The sequence below is a fragment of the Mesoplodon bidens genome, assembly GCF_964165515.1.
Source record: "Mesoplodon bidens genome assembly, chromosome: 7".
Lineage (NCBI taxonomy): Eukaryota > Metazoa > Chordata > Mammalia > Artiodactyla > Ziphiidae > Mesoplodon > Mesoplodon bidens.
The window spans coordinates 50,261,096-50,274,984 of NC_138164.1; the positions used below are offsets into that span (position 1 = coordinate 50,261,096).

The following is a 13,889-nucleotide window of genomic DNA, read 5'->3' on the forward strand; positions in this document are numbered from 1 at the left end:
GTACCTTGACCACAATGTGCCCTGCAGCCTCCCAGGAAAAAGAACCCCCTCCCCACAGCAATAGAGTAAGGGTCTTCTCTGGCCTTACCTGTTTGTGCCTTGTCTGCAACTGATTCACTTTGTTATAAAGCAGAAACTAACACACCATTGTAAAGCAATTATATTCCAATAAAGGTGTAAAAAAAAAAAAAAGATTTGTAAGCGCCATGACGGCTTCTCAGTTTTGACCACTTAGTTTTGTTCATGTTTTGTCCTTAGCACAGAGAACAAAGGTATGCACTCAATATACAGTTGCTGAATGAATGAATCAAGGCATCAGTGAATCAAGATGTGGTATTAATATGATGACTCTTTCTGCATAATAGATATTTTTGAAAAACAAAACAAGTTTTGCTTCTGTAAACTTAGGTTGTTCATTAACTCGGCACATCCCTAAGTGACTACTGCAGATGTTGTTCTCTATTCTTATTAAACTTAGTTTGTTTAATAAACTTGCTCTCATTATTCCCATTTTGCTCTTCTCTATTTAGAAATAGGTAGTATTAGATAAACTCATGTTATTCTGGATTTTTACAGATATTCATCTGTGCCTTAGAACTGAGTCCTACTGGAGGTTCCCAAATGTAAATCTGAATTTCTTGGATCAGGTTCACCTTTGTTGTTTAAAACAAAACATTTCTGGTAGCACTCAGACCTACTAAACCAGAATATCCAGGCTTAGGATTTGGTATCTTTGTAAAATTCTCTGGGTTGGGGAACTTCTAGGAAATCCTTGTTTGTGTAGCTTTCAATCTTCTGTTGATTTCTGGCTTCACAATGTTTTGGCTTTGGTACATGTGGTGTTCTTTTTGTCATACTTTTTTCCTTTGGTGGTAGTGATGCTATTTTTACTTCTTTGGTAAAAGTATGCTACACCAGTAAGCTCATAAGCAGCTTTATGTGTGGTTAGAGATTTCTTGACCAGAAATGTGTGTATGAACTTTGCTGACCTCGATTCCTAGAAGACTGATGTGAGACTGTGCTTAAAAATAAATAAATGAAGCACATAAACAGTCTTAGCCGTGGGATTCTTTTATCATCTAGACCGTTAATTCATTAATTTTTCTTAATTGTATAAAGATAGGTCATTTGCTGTTTCCCTCTGGCCGAATTACATTATGTAGGTGGGATAGGGCAAGGTAGCTTTCTAAAGAATAATTGAGGAGAAATACAAAGAACAAAACTCTTAAGGACATATATTTCCCTCCCCCAATCAAATTACTTTATATTAATAAAGTAAGTAATTTATTAAGGTTGACATGTCGCAAAAATTTATTTTTACTTTTCTTCTTTTATATCTCTTTTCTTTTACTTCAAGATGTACTTATTTGGTCATACTCTATTTCCTTAACGTATATTTATTAAATGACTACTATGTGCTCTTCTAGGCTCTGGGTGTACAAAGACAAATATACCTTACAACTTAGCTAAAAAGGACATAATGGTGGGATAATGAGAAAACAAAACCAAAAATTGTAGTGTAGTGTGTTGACTTTTTTTGCTGGTCATTATAGGATGTGATGGGCCTTCTGGGATGCTGTTGTAAAAACAACACTAAGGAGAAGTTTTTGATTGCTTGAGTCTTGAAGTATTAGTATGAAACAAATTAGGAGTATAGAGTTGGGAGAGAAGGGATGACATCCCAGGATGAAGGAACAGAATTTTTGACAACTTGAGGATATTTTTGTAGGAAGGAATTTTATGTCAACTTTTCTTAAAAAAGGAATTGTCCTTTCTAAATTGGTGGCTCTGTAAAGATTTATTTTCTTACTTTGCTTCCTTACTTATTGTTAATTGCTTGCTTGATTTGGTTGATTTATATTTCAAACCATAGGCCTTATGGTACACGTGCTGTTTTGAAGAGAGGCAGGGTAAATTTTAAAGTTACATAAACTTGGGTATACTAATACTGTGTAGAACCTGCCTGCCACTCTTTCGGAATACAACAGAGTATAAACTGTTATGAAGTAATTGTTAGATGTATATGCATTAATGTAATGGCCTAATGATATTGCATTGAAGGTGCAGAATTTTGAGAATATAATATTAAATTAGGAGAACAAGCTACCTAAAAGGATTAGAGGGAACAATACCTTGAGCTAAAACAGGGCCCAGGAATATTCTAATCAGCCAGAGTGTCAAACCTGATAATTACTGAGGTATCGAATAGTGCATTGAGAAGGGTTTTGTTCTAGTAGTGGGGCAAAATTAGCCTTAGATGAAATGCTGTTCTGGTACTGTACAATAGAAAGGATCAAACTTTCCGAACAATTGCATCCCAGAAGAAAGCTCAAGAATGTTTATAGGAATACAAATTATCCAGAACTCAATAGGTAAAAATCTAGTAGCCATGCATCCACTCAAAACTTACCAAGCATGTAAAGAAGCAGGAAAATATGACCCATAATAAGGAGAAAAGACAGTGAATAGAAACAGATCCAGAAATGACACAGATGATAAAGTTGGTGAGCAGAGAAATTAAAATGGTTATTATAACCATATACCGTATGTTCAAGAAGCTAGAGAAAAGACTGAATATTGAATATGTTAAGTAGAGACATGGAAGATGTAAAAAGATCAAAATCAAACTTCCGGAAATTAAAACTACAATGTCTGAGATGAAAAATACACTGGATGGGATTATCAGCAGAAGTAATGGCTGAACCTATTTACAATAGCCCGGAGATGGAAACAACCTAGGTGTCCATCATCAGATGAATGGATAAAGAAGATGTGGCACATATATACAATGGAATATTACTCAGCCATAAAAAGAAACGAAATTGAGCTATTTGTAATGAGGTGGATAGACCTAGAGTCTGTCATACAGAGTGAAGTAAGTCAGAAAGAGAAAGACAAATACTGTATGCTAACACATATACATGGAATTTAAGAAGAAAAAAAATGTCATGAAGAACCTAGGGGTAAGACAGGAGTAAAAACACAGACCTACTAGAGAATGGAGTTGAGGATATGGGGAGGGGGAAGGGTAAGCTGTGACAAAGCGAAAGAGCGGCATGGACATATATACACTACCAAACGTAAGGTAGATAGCTAGTGGGAAGCAGCTGCATAGCACAGGGAGATCAGCTCGGTGCTTTGTGACCGCCTGGAGGGGTGGGATAAGGAGGGTGGGAGGGAGATGCAAGAGGGAGGGGATATGGGAACATATGTATATGTATAACTGATTCATTTTGTTATAAAGCAGAAACCAACACACCATAAAAAAAAAAGTAATGGCTGAAAAATTTCTAAATTTGATGAAAACTTACAAAGCTCAACAAACCCTGAGCACGAGAAATATGAAGTAGACTACAAGGCACATTATAATGAAATTGCTTAAAAGCAGTGATAAAGAGAAAAAACTGAAAAGTAACCAGAGGGCGAGAAACATTGCATACAGAGGATCAACGATAAGGACGACAGCAGTCACACTGTTCCTCACAGGAGACGATGCAAAGAAGATAGTGGTACAGCATCTTCCAGGTACTGAGAGAAAAAACTCATCTGAAAATTTACTTCAAAAACAAAGGTGAAGTAAAGACTTCTCCCAGATAAACAAAAAAGTGAAAGAATTTATTACCAGCAGACCTACATTAAAAGAAATGCAAAAAAGAAGGAAAACCATACCGAATGGAAAACTGGATCTATACAAAGAAATGAAGAACACCTTTACCCATTTATGTGGGTAAACATAAATTACTTTTATTGTTATTTAAATCTCCTGAAAACAAAATTGGATGTTTAAAACAAAAATAATAACAATGTATTCTAAAGTAATAGGTAATAATAATAAAAAGAGCAGGAGGGAGAAACATACTATTGTTATAAGCTTCTTAAACTATACATGGATTGACATAATATCATTTGAATTAGACAGTGATGAGTGAAACATGTATATTATAAACTCTAAAGCAATTATAAAAATAACATAATAGATACATAGTTTATTAGCCAACAAAGAAGATCAAATGGAATCATAAAAACAATACAGTTAACTGAAAAGAAGGCAATTTTTGATAAGTAGAACAAAGAATAAATCGGATGGTTAGGAAACAGATTTCAAGATGACCCAACTGTAGCAATAATCACATTAAACTTAAATAGTGTGAACACCTCAATTAAAAGGCAGACATTGTCAGATTGGATAAAAAGCAAGACCCTACAAGAAATCTACTTTCAATGTAAAGACACAAATAGGTGAAAAGTACAAAGGATGGGATAAGGTATACCATGCTAATACTAATGAAAAAAAGGTTAAAGTGGCAATATAAATATCAGACTGAGTAGATTTCAGAGCAAATATTATTACTAGGAATAAAGAGGATCATAATGATAAAGAGATTAATTCATCAAGAGAACTTAACAATCCTAAACATTCATGTAATGAATAACAGCTTCAAACTTCTTAGGGCAAAAATGGGAAGAACAGTTATAGTCAGAAGTTTCAGCACCTCTCTCAATAATTGAGCAAGTAGAAAGAAAATCAGTAAGGATATAGATGGTTTGAACAACACTATTGGGCAACTTATCCTAACTGACGTTTAATAAACACTCCACTGAACAACAGCAGAATACACACCTTTTGAAATGAGAATGGGTCATTGAACAAGTCTCAATACAGTTAAAGGGATTCTAGTCAGATGGTGTATGTTCTTTGACCACAGTGGAATTAAATTGGAAATAACAAAGATATCTAGGAGATCTCCAGCTATGAGGAAATTAAGATACTTTTAATTTACCCTCAGTACAAAGAAAACACAGGACATTACAAAGTATTATGAGCTGAATGATAACTAAAACAGCATATCAAAATTTGTGGAATGCTATTAAAGAAGTACCTATAGAGAAATTTATAGCATTAAATATTTGTATTAGGAAAGAAAAAAGGTTTCAATTCAGTGACTAGCTTCTACCTTAAGAACTATAAGAAAAAGAAAGAGCAAATTAAAACCATAATAATCAGAAGAAGTAAAATAATAAAGATAAGAATGGAAACCAGTGAAATTGAAAATAGAAAAAACATAGAAAAGTAAATAAAAACCAAAAACTGGTTTTTAGAAGATCAAAGTTACAAATCTAGCCAGAATGATCAGGTAAAAAAAAAAAAAAAAAAAAACAGACACAAATTCAGTAATGGGAGAGATAACCATCATTTCAAATCTTAGTAGATATTTAAAAGATAATAAGGAAATACTATAAACAACTTTATACCAATAAATTCAGCAGGTTAGATGAAATAGACCTAGTCCTTGAAAGGCACAAACTCAAGAAAAAAATAGATAAGCTGAGTAGTACTATATGTATAAGGTTAAATCCAATTTATTGTAAAAACATTTCCTCAAAACTCCAGGCCCAGATGGATTCACTGGGCCAATTTTACTAAACTGATTTTGCTGAAACTATTCCAGAAAATTGAAGAGGAGAGAATTCTTTCCAACTCATTATATGAAGCCAGTATTACTCTGATACCAAATCAGACAAAGATATAAGAAAACTGCAGTTCAATATTTCTCATAAACATAGATGTAAAATTTTTTAATTAAAATTTTAGTAAATAGAATTCAATATATGAAAACAACAATGCATTATCACTCAAGTGGAGTTAATTCCAGGAATGCCATGTTGATTTAACAGGCGAAAGTGAATCAGTATAATTTATCATATTAACAGACTAAAAAGGAAAAATCATATGATCTCAACAGATGCAGAAGAAAAAAATTTGACAAAATCCAGCATCAGTTCCTGATAAAAATCCTTTATAAATGGAATAGTGAGGAACTTTATTAACCTGATAAAGGGCATCTGTAATAAAACCCTACAACCAACAGCTTACTTAATGGTGAAAGACCAAATGCTTTCTCCCTAAGATCAGAAACAAGTCAAAAGTACCCCCTCACCACTGCTGTCTTGGAGCTTCCAGGCAGTGAGGTAAGGCCAGAAAATGAATGAAAAAACATCCACATCAGAAAGGAAGCAACAAAGCTGTCTTTATTAGCAAATGGCATGATTGCTTATGTAGAAAAGCCTATGGAATTTACAAAAACAAAACAAAACAAACCCACCTAGATAAGTGAGTTTAGCGTAGTTCCAGGTTCTAAGATAAAGATACAAAAACTATGATTCTGTTTTGCAGAGAAAAATGTGTATCATTGAAAAAGATGAGAAGAATGTGGTTCTATATGGATGATAAGTTTCTAAATTTTCTTTTCCTTTTTGCCCATCTGTAATTTTCTGACCTTCTATAAGTGTTTACTTTGTGGTAATGACAGCAGTGAAAGTCACTTTTTCAGAAATATGAATTTTCAGCCCCACTATATAAATATAAATGTAATATAGTTTAATAGTTGTAGGTAATTATCACTATTCCAACCCTCTACATTTAAAATATATATAGGGCATTTACTATATAGGGCTAATATTCAATTAGCCTTTTCTTATTCTGGCCTACCATTTATATGTCATCAGCAATGCCACCCTTCCCTGCCTACCTTCCTTCATTTCTTCATGTAAGGAAGGCATTGTGAGGGCTTGTGGTCCTATTCATTATTTTTTCCCCACATATTTATTGAGAGTCTTCCAAGTACCAGGTACTGGGGAATGCAGACGTGAAGAAGACCCCATGGCTTCTTGAGGCCTGCCCTGCTGTCCAGCCTCATCTCTTGCCATTTTCTCTCTTAGCTTACTGTATTCCAGCCACTCTAGGTTTCTTTCAGTTTCTGGAACTTGGAGTGCCCTCATGCCTGCTGTTTCCTTTGTCAGGGATACTTCTTCACCCTGAGCCAACTCCATACACTTTACCTAAATATCACTTCCTCAGGGAAGCTTTCCCTGACCTGCTCAGCAGGGTTATACACTCTCATAGCACCTTGTACTTCCCAGAATTTATCACTGTTGTATTTAATACTTTTTGAGTAATCACTAGACTGACATCTTGCTTCTGTCATGTTCTGAGTTCTTCTGCAGAGGTGGGCTTCAGCAGTGTGAGTTAAGCTATTAAGTGTTTTGGTTCGTCTTAAGGCAAACCAGCTTGGTCTCTGGCTGGATTAACAGTGCAGCCTGTGGCCAAGCAGTATATGGAGCAGATCTAATCATTAATACCGTACCTCAAACACACCTCTTGAAATTTCAGGTAACGCAGGAAGAAGGACAGCAGTTAGCACGACAACTTAAGGTAACATACATGGAGGCGTCAGCAAAGATTAGGATGAATGTAGATCAAGCTTTCCATGAACTTGTCCGGGTTATAAGGTAAGCAAAACACATCCCAGAAGTTTGTTTTAGTTTATTGAATTTGATGGGTAGTCACATTATGCTTTTTAAAAAAATTAACTAAGAAAAAAAAATACCATTAAATGTTTTTCTTAAGAAAGAGGAAATTGTATGTAGGAGTGATTCTTTTCTGGGAATCATTTTTGACATGGTATGTTAAAAATTTTAATTACATACATAATTCTGGTTACTTTGTACATAAAAAGCCTAATTTTATTATATTGAAGTAGAGTACACATAGAGATTTTGAAAAGAATTGGTGTACCTTCCAAAGGTGGCGGTGGTGTGAAGATAGTGACAACAGCAGCTAACACTTGAGTGGTAGGTAGCCTCTGCCAGATCCTGTGCTAAGTGCTTCACGTGTATTACTACATTTAATCCCCACCACAACCCAATAATGCCCCTACTCTCCGATGAGAAAACAGGTACAGAGGTGAAATAATTTGAACATATTAAATGGCAGAGCTGGGACTTAAATCCAGGTCTCTGATTCCAGAGCCTGTGCTCTTAGCTTTGCTTCTTACCCAGTCCTCCCAGGGCACAAGTAAACCAGGCAGTAGGGATTCAGCAGTCCCACAGCATATGAAGTATGATATCCAGACTTCATAGAGGTTTTCTGTTTGCTGGCCTAGGAGGCCTCTGTGGTATAGAAAGTATTACTGGGTTCCAGGAAGCCGGAAGCGGTGAGTGAGGTTGGCTGGAGTTGGTGTGTGTGAGAAAGAGTGAGTTGCTTTAGCAGGTGAGGTTTTGTGAGATTATTTTGGGTCTTGGTGGCTTGTCCTCTGTTTCATCCTCTGTTCTTAGATCTGCTGGTTTCCCTGCTAGTTAGTTTGACAGGTATATGGAGTTCCTGTTAGTTGTGCGTCTAAGGTGAATTGACATTTTGAGCTATGGGCTTCTACTTATACTTTTTCTTAGCCCGTTACTAGGGCATTCTCTTTGTGGGGTAGAAAAAAAGATTGCTTTTTTTTTTTTAATAGTTTGTTAAAAATCCAAATTCGGTTATTTTTTTAATGAATACAGAGTTTCAGTTTTGCAAGATGAAAAGATTTGGGAGGTGGATAGTAGTGCACAACATTGTAAATATACGTAAAGCACTGAACTGTACACTTAAAAATGGTTAAGATGGTAAATTTTATGTGTATTTTACCTGCCCCCCACCCCGAAACCAATGCCTTTTTTTTTTTTTTTTTTTGGCCATGTTGGGTCTTCGTTGCTGCATGTGGGCTTTCTCTAGTTGCGGCGAGCAGGGGCTACTCTTCCTTGTGGTGGGCATGCTTCTCATTGCGTTGGCTTGTCTTGTTACAGAGCATGGGCTCTAGGCACACGGGCTTTAGTAGTTGTGGCATGTGGGCCCTAGAGTGCGTGGGCTTCAGAAGTTGTGGCGCGTGGGCTCGGTAGTTGTGGCATGGGCTCTAGAGCACAGGTTCAGTAGTTGTGGCACATGGGCTTAGTTGCTCCGTGGCATGTGGGATCTTCCCAGACCAGGGATTGAACCTGTGTCCCCTGCATTGATTGGCAGGCGGATTCTTAACCACTGAACCACCAGGAAGTCCCACCAGTGCTTTTTAAAAATAATTTTTATTGCTTTTTTGAAATATTTAATCCTTGGTTTTGATCCTCAGAATTGATCCACATCCATCAGTCAGTCAGGAGTGAGGAGGGAGTACATAGACTTTTTTGTGCCAGAGACTGTTAGACATTTGAACATAACAAAATCTTCTTTAATCCTCATAGCAACTGTGAAAGGTAGGATTTTATTATCCCTCCTAAAAAAACACCCCTCAGAGAGGTCAACTAACTTGTTTAATACAGACTTGTAGTTACGAAGTGGCAAAACCAGGATAGGAATGGCATACCTCATAAGGGCAGGTACTCTAGTGATGGATGTTCATTCCTCAGGATACCTTAGAGTCATGGAATTTCAAACTGGGAAGGGAACTTAGATGTTGTTGAATTCAGCATCTCACCTAATTGAATACTCACCCATAAATGAAACTCAGACAGCTTTGCTGATGCTCATGTTGAAGCATTTGTACCTCCCTGCCCCCAAAGATTTGCTTTGATTCCCTAGTTGAAATTTAACATTGAAAAGCATATGCACATAAACCAGACTCATCCAATAATAAACTGCATTTATAATAATGTATTACCAAAAAGTCAATTATCTATAGGTTTTTCTATCTTACAGGAAATTTCAAGAGCAGGAATGTCCTCCTTCACCAGAACCAACACGGAAAGAAAAAGACAAGAAAGGCTGCCACTGTGTCATTTTCTAAGAATCCCTTGAATTTTAGCTACCAACTGCCAGGAAAAGCCCTCATCTTCTCCTTGTCTCCTTACAGTTTACATCACGTTGGTACCTTTCTAGCCTTAGATAAATGATCACCGTGGTAGCCTTAGACCAAGAAGCTGGCTAATCCTTTTCATGAAGCTAATCCAATGGTCAGTCAAGACAGATTTAAAGGAAACACTAAGGCTGCTTCAAAGATTATCTGATTCCTTTAAAATGGATATCTATATACACAGACCCATTCTTTTTTTAAGGGCTTACTTTTAATAGGGATGGATCAGTTTTGGAACCTAAGCTGTTTGTCAAGCTGAAGTCATAGGTTGTGAAATAACTTTTAACTTCTGGAATCATATTGCCTACTGTTACTCTAAATAGAAACATAGGGAGTTTTTTAAAAATGTGAATTTTTGCCTATCTCTAAAAATTTTGATGTCAACTTTAGTTAACCTTAAATACACTGAATTGAATCCACAAAAGTGAGACATCTCAGACCTTTACTGATGCTATAGCCTTTTGTTTTCCAGTGGCCAAAATACCAAAATGCCTACTGTATTTATAGGTTAAAAATTGCGTGTAAAGCCTTTACTATTATTCGTAAAGATAATATTCTGTGTGGCCAAATATTTGGACTCATTCTGGACTTAGGCATTTTAGTGTTCTTGGTTTTTTAATTTAACTCTTTCACAGCCATGTTGAGAGTAAAAATAAATAATTTCTGTCTGTCTTCCTTTTCAAGTATTTCTGGATAAGGGATTCAAAAAAACTAAAACTGTTTTTGTTTGTAATATAAAATATGGAATTGATCTTTCCAGGGTCAGAGATGATTAATGTTTTGCTATATACTTTTATACATTATTTTCTTATCAAACTAGTTAACAAGTATTTTTATATGTTTGTAAGCAAATATGCTTTCACAGCATACCTTGTGTATATGTAAAGATAAGTATTTAATTCTCACTGTTCACTTTTAGCTGACAAAGGAAAAAAAGTGAAAACTACAGAAACTGTGGTAGAACCTTACATGCTGTTCTGGTCCTGGTTGTACCCACCTTTGGCCAGTCACATAGCTACTCAAGAAACCTTCCCAGTAGAGTACAACAGGATGAGAATCTGAAATCACTTCCGATATCCCCTACTAGATATTGACTGCTATATCAAGTAGTAAATGGTAAAACTTTTAATTGACAATTAGTATAACTGTGGGTGACTTCTGATTTTGTTTTTAATTCTGTGGATTGTGTTTAAACAATTCAAAAGTATGTTCCTGATTTTGAGATACTAAGTGGTATTGCACAGTTGTCACTTTATTGAATGTGTACAACAGTTCCATGAAGATTATAAAGCATACCCTTGTATAGCTTCAGGTGCTAGAATTAAAATTGATCTGTTATCACAAGATGATGCTTGATGCCTTGTTATTTTGGTGGTTTATTGAAGGAATGAGTGTTGGAGGAAACTTATTTTCATAGCTCTATGCCTTTTCCTAAGGATTTGAATCTAAGATCAATACTGGTTATTTAGTAGGTGAACTTGAAGTGAAATGGCTTGGTGTTTTTAGTGATTTCCTGAATATTTTCTTAAGTCATTGTTTCTTTAACTTTTTCTATGAAGTGCTCCTGACAGAGATTTCTCACTGTAGAGGGGAGAGGAGGGTGAATACATACACATATACTCTCTCTGAGTATGATTCCTAAAACAGCTGAAGCAAAGCACACAAATTTATTTGAATGCTAATTAGAATTACTGCCCAGGAAGATACCACATTTATCCTGTGGCTTTTGGTGCTATAGGACTATCTTGTATCCTTGTTAGTACTTTTCAGTTGGGGAAGTTTTTTTTATTTATCGTTGGTAACTTCAGATAATAAGAGATAGTCTATACAACATTCATATTTAGTGAGAGACCTTTTATTTTATTCTGAGTAGATGATTTATAACAAAGCAGCCTAAAAGTTAAATTTTGTTATCTCAGTTTACTTCTTTTTTTCTCTCTGTGCTTTACTTTGGATAATTTTTATTCCTACATCTTCAAGTTCCCTAACATTTTCTTCTGCAGTTATTCAATCTGCTGTTAATCCCATCCAATGAATTTTTCATTTCAGACCTGACATTTTTTCCTCCTGTAGAAGTCCTGTTTTTTAAAAAAATATATCTTCTGTTTCTTTCCTCATTATGTTCATGTATTTCTCTTATCCAGCTCCTCTCAATTGAGTTCCCAGAGAATTGGGTCTAATGCCTTATCTGTTGTATGTAGTGAATTAACTTCTGTGCATCTGGAATGGTTCTAGCTGTGTACCATCCTTGGGAGAATTGAGAAAATAATCCCTCAAATAACTTTTTGTACTGCTTAATTCTCTCGCAGAACCCCAGTTGAGAAAGGCTGCTTTGAATATTTGAACATGGTTACAATAGCTGTTTAACATCCTTGTCCGCTGATCATCTCTATAAATTTTGGATCTATTTCTATTGACTGATTTTTCTCTAGTTATGGTCTCATTTTCCTGTTCCTTCACATGTCTAGTAAGTTTTTATTGATATTAGATGCTGGACATTGTATATTTTATGTTGTTGGGTGCCTAGATTTTGTTGCCTTCATCTAAAGATTCTTGGGCTTTGTTCTGGTAGCCAGTTAATTTATTTGTAGTTCAGTTTGATCCTTTCAAGCCTTGTTTTTTAAGCTTCATGCAGACTCAAGTAGCTTTTTTCCCAGGATAGTTTAGCTCCACTATTAAGGTGTGGCCTTTTTAGGGTCTCTACTGAATGCCCTGTGTAATCACTGAGGACTCCAGTTTGGCTCATGGGAACTCAGACAATTCCCACCCCCTTATGAGCTCTGGGGAACCATTCTATTCGCAGCTCCTGGGTCATTCTTTCCCTAGCCTCCTGGAGTTTCACCCTATACATGCATATGTTAATATTTAGCAAAGCCTCGTTGACCCTCTGCATATTTTTGGAACTCTTTCTCTGTTTGGCTCTCACCCCTCCAGAACTTTGTCCTGCAGCTTTCAGCTGCTTCAAACTCCCTGATCTCCAGTGTCTGTCTTTTCAGCTCAGGGAAACATTTGTGACCTGCTTGGAATCCCCTATCCCCTCTGCAATCTGGAATGTGTCTCTAGGCAGAGAGCCAGGACAGTCTTAAGGTTTAGTTTATTTGTTTTTCTTCCATCGGGGATTGTAGTCCTGTGCTGCCTGGTGTATAATGTTTGAAAACAGTTCTTTCACATATTTACTCTAGTTTTCTGATTGTCTAAGGTAGGAGGGTAAAATGTGGTTCATGCTACTCCATGACTGGAATCTGAGGTCGTTCGCATTTGATTTCCATCATATAATCAGAGGTACCTTGTAGCCATCAATCTATGACTTGAAATCTTTTCTCACAGAGAATGGCCAGTCTCGTGACATGAATAGTCCTTGTCTGTGTGGCCATTGTGTTTTCCTCTCTAGCTTGGGGGCAGGCAAACTTTTTCTCTAAAGGACCAGTTCATAAATATCACCTTGGGCTTTGCAGGCCATGTAGTTTTTGTCCCAGCCCCTTAGCTCTACCATTGTAGTGCCAAAGCGGCCATAAACAATGTATAAATGAAAGAATGTGGCTGTGTTCCCATGAAACCTTATTTGTGGACACTGAAATTTGTATTTCATATAATTTTCTTTCTTTCTTCTTCTTTTTTTTAAAAATTATTTATTTGGCCGCGCCAGGTCTTAGTTGCGGCATGCAGGATCTTCGTTGCGGCACGTAGGATCTTTCAGTTAGGGCCCACGGGCCCACGCGATCGCACACGTGATCTTTTAGTCGTGGCCTGCAGGATCTAGCTCCCTGACCAGGGTTCAAACCTGGGCCCCCAGTATTGGGAGCACGGAGTCTTAGCCACTGGACCACCAGGGAAGTCACCATGTCATTTTCGTGTGTCATGAAATATTAATCTTTTGAATTCTTTTCAAAAATTCATTTAAAATTGTAAAAATAATTCTGTACATAAACAGATGGCAGACTGGATATGATCTGTGGGCCATGGTTTGCCAATCCTGCTCTTTAGCACATTTAGCATTTGAAATTGCACTCCCAACTTCAGAATCTCTTATGAATGTGGAAATTCTTTCAAGCAGGATTTCCTGAATTAACAGTCATGAATTTCTGTCCTAGGAATTTTCTCCCTATATTGTTTGTTTAGGGCTTTACAATGTTTCAGAGTTGAACATTATGCCCTATTGACACACCTCTAACACTGATGATTCTCTAAATTTGGGACTTCAGAGTTTTGTAATATATATATATATATATATAT

General features: G+C 36.3%; 1 protein-coding gene across 3 annotated transcripts in view; it reads left to right on the plus strand.

Annotated features, from left to right (window-relative positions):
• Positions 1–10,320, plus strand: part of RRAS2 (RAS related 2) — a 72,214-nt gene extending 61,894 nt beyond the window's left edge. For 2 of the 3 annotated variants that reach the window (XM_081240258.1, XM_081240257.1), the window contains exons 5-6: positions 7,172–7,290; positions 9,486–10,320. In XM_081240258.1, the coding sequence (XP_081096384.1) occupies positions 7,172–7,290; positions 9,486–9,696 (330 nt within the window). In that variant the 3' untranslated portion in view covers positions 9,697–10,320. The remainder of the gene's footprint in view (positions 1–7,171; positions 7,291–9,485) is intronic. The other variant, XM_081240256.1, reaches the window with a different exon arrangement.
• The last annotated feature ends 3,569 nt before the right edge of the window (positions 10,321–13,889 follow it).